Genomic DNA, 16082 nt, shown 5'->3' with positions numbered 1-16082 from the left:
TGGAAGTTTTGGAGGAGATTCCAAAAATACTTTTTCACACAGCTGCATTAGAAACCAAAAAATTCAAGAAACATTCTTACAATGTTTTGTCCAAAATGTTCCAGTAGTTTTGACAATGCCCCCCCCTCCCAAACATTTTCTAAGTGGTTGTTATAGAGGTCATACAGTAGCTAAGGCAGCTGCCAAAAAGACAGCTATGACCTAACATATATCCCTATCAAGTCTAATCATAATTAGCTCTGAAGATTTGAAGATACTGATGGACTGATGGCAGGTATGACATGAAGGATGCCAAGTCATAAAATAGCTCTACTATATCCAAAAAATTTTTTCTCCAGAAAGGTGATGCATGGGCAAAAGACATCATGACAAAACAGTAGGATTCATCATGTTGTTAATATCTTGTAACATCAAAAAATTTATTAGGAGTATTAAAAATGTTATGGATTATATAAAATGCTTACTGTAGCTTCCTTTTCTTAGCTTCCAGTGGTGAAACAAGTTCTGGGCGGCGTTTTACTCTGCGTTTTGTTTTAGTCTTCATATTTTGTTGAATCATCGTATTGAAGTCCATTATGTATTCATGGCCTAGTGTGGCAAACTGACATTGACCTTTAGGATTTGCCAGATACCTCTGCTCAATCACATCGCTGACAACATTTGTCTGGTACCCTGTCATGTTCTGAAATCAGCAAGGTTGTTTGAAATGACAGCTAACAGTTCTACAGAAAACATGATTCTGTATTCTTATTAGATAATGAAAAGTCAAAACAAAATGAACCTATGAAAATACAACTGTATTGAATTTTATTATTGGCTGTGGAATCGGTGTGTAATAAACCTACAGGGATACACTAGGGACATCAAAAGACAATACATAATAAATGTACAGGTATATACCAGATATATCAAAGGACAATATATTGTTAAGTCTAGAGCCTTAAACTTACATAACAAGACAAGGTAAACCAAACAAGCATTCAATTTTCCAAAAACATAAATTTATTTAAAAATAATACAAAATCAAACAAAGTGAAAGAGTTAAAAATAACTTAAAGTGAATCAATTCCTAGAATTATCCTAAATTGTACCTACTATCAATTTCTCACTAATATGGAAACTGTCCAAGGTTATTCCAAATGAAGGTTCTTAGCAAAGTGTTTATATGCTACCATGCTAGCAACACTGAAGTATCACAGTTCTAAATCCAAATGTTTTTACTTCAAGGTTATCTTTGGAACATAGAATATCACTGAAATCCTTGAAAGTTTCACATAACCAGTAGAATTAATTAAATATTCAAGTCCTGGAATAAATTCACATCATCCAATAGGTACTGACTGTTTAAATTAAAGATTTTCCACACCGCTAAATCCAATGAACAAATATTATAAATAAATCACTAATTCTTCTCAATGACTCTTACATAATTGGTATAGACTAAACAATAGAATATGTGGAGTGTATATTCTCATTTTATAGTCTTTATATATGCATCCAATCAATGGAATCTGATTACCTAAAGGATTACTGAACAATTTAATTGTATCATTTCAAAATAACTAAAACCATCATGTTCTGACCTTCTCAAACTATGGAACCATTCAACAATTAGGGTGTGCATGATAGCTGTATCAAGGCAAATGCACTCTCAGTTTCAAATGATGTTTTGTGGCTTCCATTCAAATAAATGCAGGGTGTACTTAACCAACATAGTTGTTGATTTGACGTAAGTAAACGGCCATGGTATGAATGAGAATTCTATATGTAGTGTACATGTACTTTTGAAATAAGACAAGTAAGCCACTCAATTAAAAGAATCTAAAATACAACTGTCACAAACGGAAATTATTTATAATAAAACCATATTATAAATGTAATATATGATACAGACATTACAGATCTGACTGTTTAAATTGCACAATAAAATCACATACAGTTAGCAACATCTGAATAAATCATTACCAAACATTAACATGTTATCATGTAAATGGAGATGTATTATTTTAGAAGAAAGTCGGTTATTCTACTTGACAACATCGGGTGAGGGACTTGCTGAACAATTTTATGTAGAAAATATAGAGACTAATGGTTTATCTTGTTTTAGTAAGTTGTACTTAAATGTTTAAGTCTTTTTCTTAACGCAGGAAAGTTAAAAAGTAAAAGAAAGTACAACATCCTCCCTCCTTTGTAATTCAAATAATGCATTTTTCACTGCAAGCTTACTAATTTCTTTGTTGTGAAAGAATGAATTAGGTGATAATATGTTCTCCAGATACCTTGTGGCAAACAAGGGAAGATTTTTGAAAATTCTTTAACCCTGACATGAAAGGATTATTCACTTTTGCAGTCTTCACAAACACAGGAAAACAGTCACACAGCTAATCCCAATGGATATGCTGTATTCCAGCCAAGGGAGTTATTTTATCGATTTATCTTTAGTGTTTTACTACACAGTTACTCTGCTTTGTTCTGCTTCTTTCACTTTCTTGGCTGGTGATTCTGAGTACATGTCATCTTCATCTGGAAATATTTTTTCCTAGTCAAAAAAGTCTAGAAGTTCGATTGTCTGGACCACAGGGGTGCGTATTGTTGCTTCCAATTTAACTACCAGTCATACATGTACTATAATGTATTATTGTATAGATGACTGATAGGTAATTGTAATCAATGATATGATCCCCTTTGATATGGATGGCATGTTGCTGGGCCCGATGTAAATCGCATCAGAGTTCACAAGATTAGGGGAAGCTACTCTGTCATAACAATGCCTATGCTTGAAGTATACATGATACCATCCCTCGTCCTATGCATTAGTGGATGAAGAAATCCTGATTACATTATGTGAATCTTTGCATCAAAAATATGCAGGCATAAAAAAGTGTGTCAGATATTTCTGATGTGCATCTCTATGTACAAATGTGCACATAGCAAAACACTGTCTTATAAGAAAGGGACCAATGAATGTGAAAAGAATTATGCAAGAATGGGTCAATGTGGATTTCTGAAAACTAACCTTTGAACCATATTCCACCCATTTCCCTCTCTGATCTTGCCAAAACCAGCACCATCTGGTTGCTAGTGGCTGGTTTTCTGCATCCTCTGACGAAACTGTTGAAAGACGTCTAACCTCCAGATTTCTCTTATCACCTGTTTCTGCCTCCATTTTTTCAAAGAAGATGTGTATAGGAAGCCCTGATCTGAAGGAGAAAATAAGCATAAATAATAATCACTAAATAATCATGACAAGAAAATAAAGCAACTAAAACAACAGCTTCTGCAACAACAAAAACAGTGAAGACAACAACAAAGCAATAATAATAATAACAATAATAATAATAATAGTAATAATAATAATATGAGTAATGGCTAGAATCCCTCAATGGGCCTGACATTCTACAAGCCCCCAAAAAGTACCTTAACTTTAATAAAAGATAATAATAATAGACTAATATAAATAATAACATTATTACCTTAATATAAGACTAATACGTCCATTTAACTGCTGAGTGTTGAAATCATCTCTGATATTCTTCAGCAATATCAAGATTTTCAAATTAGCAGCTGTACATGGGTGTCATATTGGTATGATTTTCATTTAGAACCAACAAGACATCATGTAAAGTCTTAATGTGGAAATCCCATGCCAATATGACTTTCTGTTATGGCAAGGTCACAATTACAAGATGTTCAAGATGGCTATCATGGTGGCAATACTGGATATCAGACTGCATTTAGGACCAACTATTCATTATAAGAAGTCTTCTGATAAAGCACAATATTGATACAACCAGCCATTCATTCAGAGAAGCAATATTTTCAAGATGGTCAATGTGGTGGGCATACTGGTTGTCTGAGCAGCAGCATTTTCATTTAGGTCCAACTTAACATTATAATAAGTCACTTAGTAAAATCCCCATGTTTATATGAAAATTCCTTCACAAGGAGTGGCAATAACAAGATTTTACGGATGGCCACTGCATTAATTAGCCATATTGGATGAGCATGTGGTATCCATTTCATTTAGTACCAACCAGTCTTTGGTTAAAACTCTATGACAATACATGTATAATTTGTATCATGACTCTATTGTCTAAATAAAGCAATAGAAAAGAGTGAAAACCAACAAGTTTTCTATAATTCAACAAATAATTTATTTTCCTTGAATATAAAGTGAAAATTTAAAAAGAGCTAGGAGTATTGTGAATTAAATTCAAAATAGTCCAAAATGTTCTATAACCAGTCATAATGAATAAAGTTCTAATTAAATTCCAGTGGTATTCCAAATAAAAACTTCAACTCTGAATGTTTTCATGTGCCTGTAGTCCCTACAGCATGCAGATGTGCCAACATTTTTTTGATGTATCACAGTAATATAATCCAAGATGTACTTGTCTGAATTCACTATAATTCCAAATTAATGTTCCTGTCCAAAGAATATCATTGATCACTTTGTGATTCCAGAGAATAATAATTTGAATAAATAATTCCACCCAAGCCAAAACTGAACACAACAATAAGAATAATTCTGCTACAAATTGGTAAAGCAAGAATGAGAAATTTTTCAAGTAAACAAGGACATAAAAACCTAAGAGACAACATTTTAACCAAGATGAGGGTCAAATGTTCATTTCAAGAAAATTCTATGCTGTCAGCAAGATAAAATATGTTACTGAAATTATAATAAAAAAACATGGTAAACATCAGGTATAACAGGTCCATCCATGTGGGAATACCAATGTCCTTGACTAAGATTAAGATAATGATCCTAATATTTAATCTATCCACAGAGAAATATAAGCTATTTATTATATTTGTTTATAGATTGAATGACCCCAGTCAGGTATAAAATGAACATGATTTTGGACAAGGTCATTTACAAATTACAATTATACAATACACACAATTATAAAGAAAAGCCAGCAAATATAACAAATTAAATGTATTTAACACTTTTCATTCAGTTGATGTAGTATTAACAAGATTTTGAAGATGGCCGCTGTCTTAGAAATATTGGACATCAGATTGGTACTATTTTCATTAGCACCAACAAAACATTATAAGAAGTCTTTCAGTGAAAACCTCATGGTGATATGACCAGCCACTAAGAAAAGATTTTCAAAGATGGCCACTGTAGCATCCATTCTGGATACCAGATCATCATCAATTTCGTTCTGGACCAACTAGATATCATACTGAGTCTTCTGGTGAAAACATCATGTCAATATGACTTTCCATTCAATAGGAGCTACCAAAACAAAATGTGCATAATGGCTGTAAGTAGGAAAATTCTGTATAACAGGAATATTCAATTTAAAAACAAACATAATTTCAGGTCATGACTGACCAGTATCAATAAATGTTATTTAACAGATAATAGAGCAAATTTGTTTTATAGTTTTATATGCACAATACTTCATAGTGATACAGCATTTTCAACATCCATCAGATTAAGATGGCTTTGCTTATAAGAACTCCCTCAGTTTAAGGTACTTATTTATAACACAGTTCCTCTTATAAGGTGGGTATGATCAAAGATCATATTTCTACAGTACTAACCCATGTATTATGTGTACCCAAATGCAAGCACAGACTGCCACTGTGTCAAACAATTAGGGTTCATACTGTTCATTCTTCTTGGGATTCACTGTTAACACATTATCCCCTGGTGGTTTTTGTCATTTTCGCCTGAAATTCGAGTAGGAAAGCTATTTCTGAATACATCCTAATATATCAACTTCCAGGTGATTTTCCAATAACCTAATGCCTAGTTGTGTTAGAAACATAATTTTTCATTGGCTATTTGGCTTGCACATGAGCAGAAGGATAAAAGTTGGAGTTCTTTTTTTTTTTTTTGCTTAATGGACCCATTATTTTCATATCAAGACCATTCTTTATTCCAAATGCCCATCTTATCCTACCCTTTGCAAAGATCCATCTGTCTGTTTGCAGTTCATACCAGTCTGCTTTAGATCTGAAACCAAAAAGTCTAAAATCTGGACACAAAATCGGATTCCGACCACGGGCGAATTTTGGGTGGAAAAAAATCAGGTCCAAAAAATTAGGTTTTTCCCTCTGTATTTTGTAGTGCAACTAGAACTTCCAGATTATTTGGATTCATTAGAGAGATACATCTGTCTACCTTTCTATAATACCACCCACTTTAACGTATCATACATGAACTTGACATTACAGAGCTTGTCAGTAGGCTACTACCTCCTGCCACATAAACTCATCGCCAGGGGTTAATGTGTTAACACTGCAAATTTCCAACCCATTTCAACCTTGGTGCATTAAAAACTGAAAACTTTGTTGTCATCTATTCATTCTTGTTAATATTATCATCCTTCATTAACTGATGTAGATGATGATCAGGTCCATGTGACCTATAAAAATGGGACCTTTGATCCTCACTTTCCCTGAGGTCTACATCAAAACTTTTTGATGCCATTTTTATAAATCATCATACCAAACATGATCAACAGACAACAGTTCAGGTAACAAAGTGATGGACAGACAAATGCAAGGTCACACAGGTGGGCTGATGATTACCTGTCTTCACAAAAGCAGTCATTACAATCTGGGTTGCTGAAGTTCAACTCCACATCCAAATTATCCTGTTCACCAAGGTCTTCCCATACACCGTCAGACTGGTATCGTATTTGCCATTGGTATGGCATATTCTTGTGTACATTTCTGCATGAATCTTTGAACCAACACTGTCCTCGCAAATTGTATAGGCAAATATGTGTTCCTTGGCTAGAGTCAAATGACTGCTGCCTGTCAGGTGCGTTCTTTTTCTTTGACCGACTTCGGTGCTTTTTTGACCTTGATGACTTTATTCTTGCACCACCTTGGACTCTGTCACTGTCAACTGATGAACCTTCATCAGAATCAGTGACAGAGGAATCTGGCTGTGGATAAAGAGACATCTTCTGCATGGCAAGGTTTGGAGTAGACGTGCATCTGCAAAAGAGTTGCCATCATCATCACCATAAAAATTACATGTGTGATAATTCCATTGCCAATCCCACTGCTTTTTATTACATCTCCCCCCACCAATCCAGGACCATACCAACAATCCCTGAAGGGATTGTGATACAAAGGTTACAACACCAGATCTCTTATGTGTGTTTGTGTGTGTTTGTGTTTGTGTGTGTTTGTGTTTTTGTGTCTGTGTGTTTCTTCCTGCTGTGACTGCAGGTGTCAAATTAAGTAAAACTCTTTAAAAATTTAAATGTAACTAATGTTTTTCTACATTTAACCTCCCATACTGACAGGCAAAAGCTTATATAAAAACTTTAACGAAGAGTCTTTTTCATGTGACTGAGTGGGACATGATGCTACTAGTCTGCAGCATGATGCCCCATGCAGTGCTAGACATCACTATAAACTGCCACATTGAAGACACTGTAGAGATATGACTGAAAAATTGTTACGGCTACATTAAAAATCCAAATCCCACACACACACACAAATATTGCCAATGCTGCCATCTCAGTTGCCAAAGCAGAAGTCATATATGTATCTGATAGTCCCCAGTCTCAGTTGGCAAATTAACAGATACATTTCTTCAACATCATGCTCTTACAGGTTATAAACAAGCTACTGTAGAAATATGTATATTAATAAAATATATGTATCATTTATGATGAAGATCATAAGGGCCTTCTTACCCAAACATCTGGCATGCAGTTACTTATAATCAAGCATTGGCTTCATAAAAGGGGAATATGGACTTACCATAAGTATGGGATTATCACTGAAAAATTATATCCATGCATATTGCCATTTTGAAAGAGCGGTTGAGTGAAAACAATAAATCAATGAGTTAGGTCTCTTTGCTACAGCAAAGGATGGATAACACTTGCTGTAACATTAAAAACAATCAATAAATGACAGCAGACAATTAATAGTAATGGTTATTTGTCACTGAGAATTTTAAAAAAAAATATATAATTAAGAGCATTTATCACTATAATTAATAATTTGGTGTTGTTAAAGGGTGCAATCCATTCCCCTATTCCCCTATGTGTCTTTCTCTATGACGAATGTCTGTCCTATCCAAAAATTCATATACAGTACCATCAACTCTCATTTACTGGACTAAATTTGCTGAATCAAAATTTGCATGACTAAACCAACTGTTGGATAGGCAAATATTACCTACAGACCTCTTATTATATAATCAGAGGTCTTGCTAGGATTTTACAACTAGAAGTCCAGGACTCCTATTTTGGTATAAAAAAAAGGAATCCCTCCAGCAAAAGTTGCAATCCCCTCCCATAAGGATATTGGGCAAACCTGAAGCGGTTAAATGTCCAGATGAGAAGAACCAGTGGTTGTCACTGAGCTTACTTTTCCAAATTCTTTACACCACTGACATATAGGCTTAGCTCTCGTTTGTTCATTAGAATCGGACTGAATTTTGTCAATTCAAGGAAAGGTCTTTATCTGAACACAAAGCCAGGAATCACACTTTCTTACACTGCGCTACTATCCCATCCAAACTATCCATTCTAGCAACTTTAGCACTCTTTTGAATCTCATTACAGTCTTCATCAATCTGCCCTTTAACCCCAAAATACTTATCCAAATTTGCAAAAATGGCATTTTGTCAAAGTTTTGACATGCCTTGATTTTGTGGTCATGAGCACTACTTTATCATCTACACTAGGAAATGAACAAGAGAATGAAAGCAGTTGTTCACTTGATGTACTCTTATAATGACCATATGTATATCTCTGGGTCTTTCTGCCTCTGAATATTCAGTCATTGTGAATATCAGTACATTTTCCCACCACTCAGCAGCAAGTCTTAGAACTTGCCACCAAGCTATTGCATATTGTTCTTTTGATGTACTCTTATAATGACAACATGTACATCTGAGGTACTTTCAGCCACTGAATTCTATCATTGGAAATATCAGCAGAGCTAAATAATCAATTGATCAACACATTTTCCCACTCATCAGGTGGATGAAATAGGACTGGCATTGATTAAGCCACTGAATTTGGTACACAAGCAATTGCATGTGTAAGGAGGACTCCTGTGTATGTGATTTTCTGCATCCGAGACAAACAATCTGCATCCAAATATGCGTGATTAAGCTCTGATAAGGATGTTCATGTTTGCATAAGCTCTAATTATACTTAATTTGTGTATTTATATAACAGTATAAAACCTTTCTATCCGTTTTGCTTTCTCACCTTGTCTGAAAACAGTCATGTTACATTATGTGCGACATACAACACACACACACATACACAAAATGACTGCTCCAGTGGCCTAAGTGGTTAGAGCAACCACCTCAGATATGAGAGGTCATAGGTTCAAACCCCAGCTGAGTCATACCAGAGACTTGTAAAAATGGTAACTAACAGCTGCCTCACCAGTGGTGCTCAGCGTTAAGAGGTCAGTGTTAGGATTTGTTGGCCTGGTTTCAGAATAATGTGACCGGGTGGGACATGATGCCACTTGTCTGCAGCAAGATGCCCTAGTGCTAGACATCACTATAAACTGTCTCACTACAGACACTGTAGCAATATGACTGATTTTTTTAAAAAGCAGTTTTTAAAATCTAAATCACAAACACAATCACACACACACACACACACACACACACACACACACACACACACAGAGCGTACCTTTTTGAAACCAAGCCTGGGGCTGTTTTACGTCTCTGGTCAAGAACTTCACTGGTTTCACTTTTACTGTCCTCATCTTTTGACAAGGCCTCTTGTAATTCTGCAATGATTTCTTTGGGAGTTCTGCTAATATTTATTTTGTAACGAGTCAAAATTTCTTTGACATCGGTGACAAAAATGTCATGATTCCTCTTACAGCGTGGCCCAAAGCTACATTTGTCCATGATGTAATGCCTACATACATGCAAATGTGGGCATGATTTTCCCTGCTGCTGATAACGGCATCCTCCTTCATTATTGTAAAATTTACATATTCTTGGAACTGTTGTTTCAGACCGATTTTCTGCTAGATTCAGCAAATATTTTAGCTCTTTTATTTTTAGATGATCCAACAGATAGTCTCGTCGTATTTGCATATTATGCTGTGTCGTAAGATCATGTCCAAATTTACAGTTTCCAATTTTACAACTATCAAGAATATAAAATTTACAGATATGTAATCCATTACATGGTACAGTGGGTCGCCCTGGACAGTATCCATTCTTGGAACAGTGAGTTTTGCAAAGTTCAATCCTGGTTTGTGGTTTTACTGCAGTTTGATGTGTCGAAAATCTAACTAGAGCAAAATGATCAGGGTAACAATTCAGGATACCATTTAAATGGGATACGCCAAGAGCAGAAATAAACTGACTATCTATAAACCCACCAGCACTTTGGTTACAAAGTTCACTGTGTATCTCCATCAAAGACAGTGGACACTGTTTGGAGCATAAAATCTTCAAAGCCAGTCGTACAATTTCAACATTAGGATCAATGCCTGCTGGAGCAGTTAACTCTGGCTGTTGTTGCATAAACATGGGAGCAGGTAAGCGATATCGGCTGAATGCCATTGTAATTTTTTAGAACATAATACTAAAAAAGTATTTTGTATGTTTTGGATACAGAGTCAGATCTTTGAAAATCTAATCCTGGAACTGATACTATAGGTTGTGACAAATGTAACTGACCTTACCTATTACATCATACACTTTACCATGGTGACCAATATAATCAACCTACCACATCATTTACTATAAAATGTTTTATACACCTTTTTTCAAGATATCCGAAAATATAAAAAGCTTCCTTTTACTAATATGATTATTAATCCCACATTTCACACATGATGATGATATGCAGCCAAAACAAACTCAGCCTGGAATAACGATTTCAGTCGGTAAGGTTGTAGGCTCCACAGTATCGAAAACCTTGATTAACCCAGAATCAGAACAGTGGTTTATTAAGATACATAATTTATTACAGAAAAGAACGTGTCTAAGCTAAATTTATCAATGTGTGGCATGCTGATGAGTTGCAGTACTCGATTTTCATACAGAAAAGCTGTTATTAAAGCGAAAGTAGTCAACAGTGTCTTGCAGTACACATCCGCAAGATGAACCGGAAGTCCACAGCTAGAACGGTAACGGGTCAGAAAGGCCCAGTACCAAAACGGCCCGGGTTAAAAAGGCCCGGTCCAGAAAGGCGAGTAACGGGTCAGAAAGGACCTGGACGGAAAAGGCCCGGGTTAAAAAGGACCGTTTACAAGATTGAATAATAATAATAATAATAATAATAATAATAATAAAAATAATAATAATACTAATAAAAAAGAAGAAGAAAAAAGTCAGTTTTTCTACAATACCCATATCTATTCACTTCTAAGTCAATGATATTTTTACATATATTGCTAAAACACTGAGCTGCCAAAACTGAAACACTGGTTAGTGAGGATTAACACCTAGACAAAAATAAAGAACGGATAGCAAACAGCAGAAGCAGCAGAGGGGGCGAACAGACCGACTTTGGAAGCGTCCAAACACCGAAATGAGCCTTCCTAAAAAAAAGGATTAATAACCTTAAAAATCAAAATAACTAACTACGGAGGGCTCTCAAAGAGTCCCTAGAGTCCCTAGGTTAGTCCACGTTGTTTCTCCAACTAAAAACTTGTTAATGGCGAGTATATTACAAAAAAAACGAACCAACTTGAGGTCTCGCCCCCTCTGCTGCTATTAATTTATCCAAATATTTTATCAAGTCCAATACGATATCTTGTTCTAGGATCGTGCAAATTTATTGTTATAAATCCATGCGGAGTAGCTTGCGCTCGTGAAAAGAAGTTTCTGAATTTAATTATGTCACCGCTGCACCAAGTTTGATGAATATTTCGCAACGTATGTGTATCAACTCCATTAAACACAACTAAAATATTACAGTTATCTCTGATCACTTTTGGTATTTGTGTGTATCGTTGAGTAACATAAATGACATCGGTGTTTTTATGTCTACCACGGGAAAAAATCCTAGCTGGATTTGATTGTTTGTCCAGCATCACATCATCGTATACAACTAAATTATTAATAAATCCGTCTATGGAATCAACGGATGGTGCTTCATCAATATCGGTTATAAACTCGATAACATCGTTATCTTTATCTATTCGCGCGTTTTCATTAAAATCCTTGAGCACATTATGACATCGTTGATCATCAACTGACGGGGCTACCAAATACAATTTATCCCACTTTAACCATCTCATTATAAGATTAAGTAACAACTATGTCTTTCCACTTCCAGATGGTCCTATTATTATCATTCTGATGGAATTTGGTAACACAGGATGGTGCTTGACAGGTTCTCGTTTTCTTGTCGCTGAAAAATCAATTATATCCATGCTGTATAAAATATCCATGGATTTATATTGTGTGAAGTGTAGAACGCGTACCCCTACGGATACACTAACAACTATTACCACAAAAAATAACAGATCAGCAGTTACGGGTAAGTGTACGCGGTGTGGTACAAAGAAATTTAAATTTATTCCCGGTGATAATTCAGGGACAAAGTCAGCGTTAAAAAACAAGCAACGAGGAGGTGATATTGCAGCAAAATTAACAAAATTACCCGGGACTCCGTGGGCTAAATACCCAGGAGAAAAGCATCTACCAGGATATAATTATTGCGGTCCTGGTACTCGACTCGATATCAGGCTTGATAATCAGGATCAACCAAAACCAGGCGAGGAACCAATAAACGCTGTTGATAAAGCATGCCATGCTCATGATGTTGCGTATAAAAGCAATGATCTACAAAATAGGCATATTGCAGATGTGAAATTAATTCATGCGATAAATTCTATAAAAAATAAAAATATCAAAGAATCACTAGCTAATTGGTTAGTAAGATCCGCGATGAAAGGTAAATTAACGCTAGGGGCTGGTAATATATAAAATGGAATCGATTTATTATTCCCCAATTGGATACTGGAAAGGTAAAGCAGCAATTAGTAAACTTGCTGATGCAGCAGCGGTTAAACATTCTACTGCTAAAGCGTGGTTATCCAAACAGGCAATATGGCAAATTTACCTACCACCACCGAAACAAATTCATTACGCGTATTTCGATGTTAGTGTTCCTAATGAAGTTCATCAAGCTGATATTCTGTTTTTACCACATGATACTGTATGTAGAAAAACGTACAAATAAGCGCTAACCGTTGTTGATGTTGCAAGTAGATATAAAGAAGCGGAGCCGTTGTCAACAAAGACAGCTGCTGAAGTTGCTTTTGCGTTTAAACGAATTTATCAACGAGGTGGTCTACGATGGCCACAGCTGTTACAAGTTAACCCTGGCAAAGAATTTCTTGGTCCAGTATCATCGTTAATGAAGCAACATAATGTCAAAATACGACGAGGACATACTGCAATTCATCGTGATCAGGCAATTGTTGAACGATTTAATCGAACACTTGCTGAGCGGTTATTTGGATATCAATACGCGAAGGAATTCATTCAAGATAAAAGATCTCGTGAATGGGTGGCAAGATTACCAAATGTTGTAACTGCATTAAATAATGAGATTACAACCAACATGAAACCTATTCATGCAATTACAAAAGCGCATTTACCAATACAACGACGTGATTTTTCAGCGCAAACCATTATTAGGTAATATCACTGTCAGGTATTTATATGAGCCCGGTGAACTTGAAGGTGGTAAAAAAAGAGCGACTGATCCTATTTGGAGTATTACGACTCACAAGATATCCACCGTGACGAGATCCTCAGGTAGACCCGCAATCTACCGATTAGATTCAACTGCTCCTCAGCGTGGATTTGTACGTGAACAATTACAAGTAATTCCCGATGACACACAATTACCACCCAAATCACTTAACTAGCACTGGTCCAGCACCTTGACGTCGGTTACATTCAAGACAGGTCAACATGATATTTTCTCGTGTATGACCAAGATTGTTATTTTTTCTATCTACGGTAAATTGTCTTGGATCATTTTTCAGATACCGCCATAACATTATACAATTACAACTTGCACAATTATTATTCTGTTGTTGTTTCAGCGCATTAATAAAATCAACATCAAGATCAAAATCGCGTTTGTTTTTCTTTTTGTCACCTTGTTTGTAACCAGATAATTTTTTTCTTATTATATCATTTTGACATTCGTCAATATCATCGTTGATCACTGACGAGTCCATGACGATTCTCCGCAGTTGAGATATTTTTCTAACTCGAGACACTGCAAGATAAACTAAGTTCGACCATTCGATACGATCATCAACGATCCAAACAACTGTATCAGTAATAGTTAATCCCTGAGATGAATGAATCGTCATTGCGTATCCAAGCGTCCACGGGGATTTATCAGCACGTAGAGCATCTTCAACAACATCAACATCAACTGCAACAATATCATTCAACACAAGATTCTGTTTCCTTGACTCTGTCAAGTGTCCTGGAATATCAACGTCAATATTTTGCCGTCGCGTATCTGCTGGTCGATAACATAACGGAACTGGCAACGTTGGAAACTTTTCTCGTTGTAACTGAAACAACTCCCGTTCAAGTGTATCACGAACTATCTTTCTACTTGTAACTATCAAATCGTTTGGTCTCCACGTTTGCAGAAACTCTTTCATGGGTGTTTCTGAAATTATCTCGCGCATTACTTCCCACTGAATTTTATTCGGTTGTAGTCTGATTAATTTTTTTAATTCCTTTAATTCTGCATCAAGTGCTCTATGATCATCAGTTATTTCTTCATAGTGATCAACGAAATTTTTCAGCCAATCACGTGGAGATGGTCCAACTACGGGTGGTGGTTGACCGTGATCGCCGCACATTATCACAGCAGTATTTCTTGTTAATAACCAATCAAGAAATATTTTTAATGTTTCTAGCGGAACAGTGCATATTTCATCCCATATTATAATCCTTGGAATATATTTTTCTCCCATCCTTAAAGATGTCCATGTATCACCCTTCCATCGGAAAAAGCTGTGATAAGTACATGATTGTACTCCTCGTTGTTTCATTTCTCGCGCGAGTCTGTGTGTAGGTGTTAGCACAATCATATCTGAATTCTGAAATAGTTCGATAGCTCGAGTGGTTTTACCAGAAATTCCAGGTCCGTTTAGATAAACTGTTTTGTGTCTAGTTATTGGATCGTATACCGATGGTAACAACGAAGTTGTCGACGATAATTTTGATGTTTGATATTTTTTACAGTAAATATCTTTAACCGCAACATCAGCGGATTCGGAATAATTAAGTATATTTTCCTTTTTTATTCTCCACGAACCCACGATGCACTAGTGTCTATGTTTAATTTTTCAAACAGTATTGAATATTTTTTACTTATATAAAACGAATCCGTAGCAACTCTGACAGCAAACTTAGAAACCTTATTTATCATCGTTAATAAATTTATCGAAACGTACGCTAACATTGAAGATCTTAAATGAGTAAACTGTGGTGACTCACCGTCCATGTAGCTCACAATTGTACCTAGTTTATTTCCATTTGGCAAGAAAGCTATTTCTTGACTTATAAACGTGTTCTTATTGTTGTATCAGCGATTATGAAATCTAACTCAGCATCGTCCATGATCAATCTTGTACAATGTCGGTTATGATCATATGATCCTCTTTGAGTGAACTTGCCAATTATTTTTCTACCAAGATCTTTTGTGATCTTATTTTCATAATCAGTTTCATCAGAACATTCTTTTTGTTGTGGTAACCAAACTTCGGTTTGTTTTCGATATGATATAATTGCTTCGCTGATCGTCAGCGATATTAATATCGCACAATCAAGCATATACCGTAATAGAACTATTGGTGTCCACATTTTTTCTGAAAAATGTTTTCCAAACCAAACATAACAAACTGGATGAAGTCCTTTAGACATTTCGAATGACTCGATACAAGCGAATCCAGTCAGGTCAAAATCCGGTAATGGTCCATTTATCGATACTCGCGTCATTTCGTGCGTCGGATGACCAAATCTTTTAAAGTATACAGAACAATCTCCCATCCCGAGAAAACTTCCGGGATAACACGCGACCATATCAACTGAAATAACATCTCTGTGATCG

The 16082-nt window shown here is 35.7% G+C and overlaps 1 protein-coding gene across 1 annotated transcript in view; it reads right to left on the bottom strand.

Annotated features, from left to right (window-relative positions):
- The window catches only part of LOC149782056 (protein mono-ADP-ribosyltransferase PARP11-like), a 31573-nt gene extending 21663 nt beyond the window's left edge, over positions 1-9910 (bottom strand). Inside the window, exons 1-4 of the mRNA XM_089933480.1 lie at positions 9651-9910; positions 6553-6966; positions 3017-3200; positions 465-682 (exon numbers count right to left, since the gene is read on the bottom strand). Coding sequence (XP_089789606.1) covers positions 465-682; positions 3017-3200; positions 6553-6966; positions 9651-9874 — 1040 coding nt within the window. The 5' untranslated portion in view covers positions 9875-9910. The remainder of the gene's footprint in view (positions 1-464; positions 683-3016; positions 3201-6552; positions 6967-9650) is intronic.
- Between the last annotated feature and the right edge of the window lie 6172 nt (positions 9911-16082).

Source organism: Sinohyriopsis cumingii, chromosome 15 (assembly GCF_028554795.1).
Source record: "Sinohyriopsis cumingii isolate HCF-2022 chromosome 15, ASM2855479v2, whole genome shotgun sequence".
Taxonomy (NCBI): domain Eukaryota; kingdom Metazoa; phylum Mollusca; class Bivalvia; order Unionida; family Unionidae; genus Sinohyriopsis; species Sinohyriopsis cumingii.
This window is presented reverse-complemented; position numbering and strand designations above follow the sequence as displayed.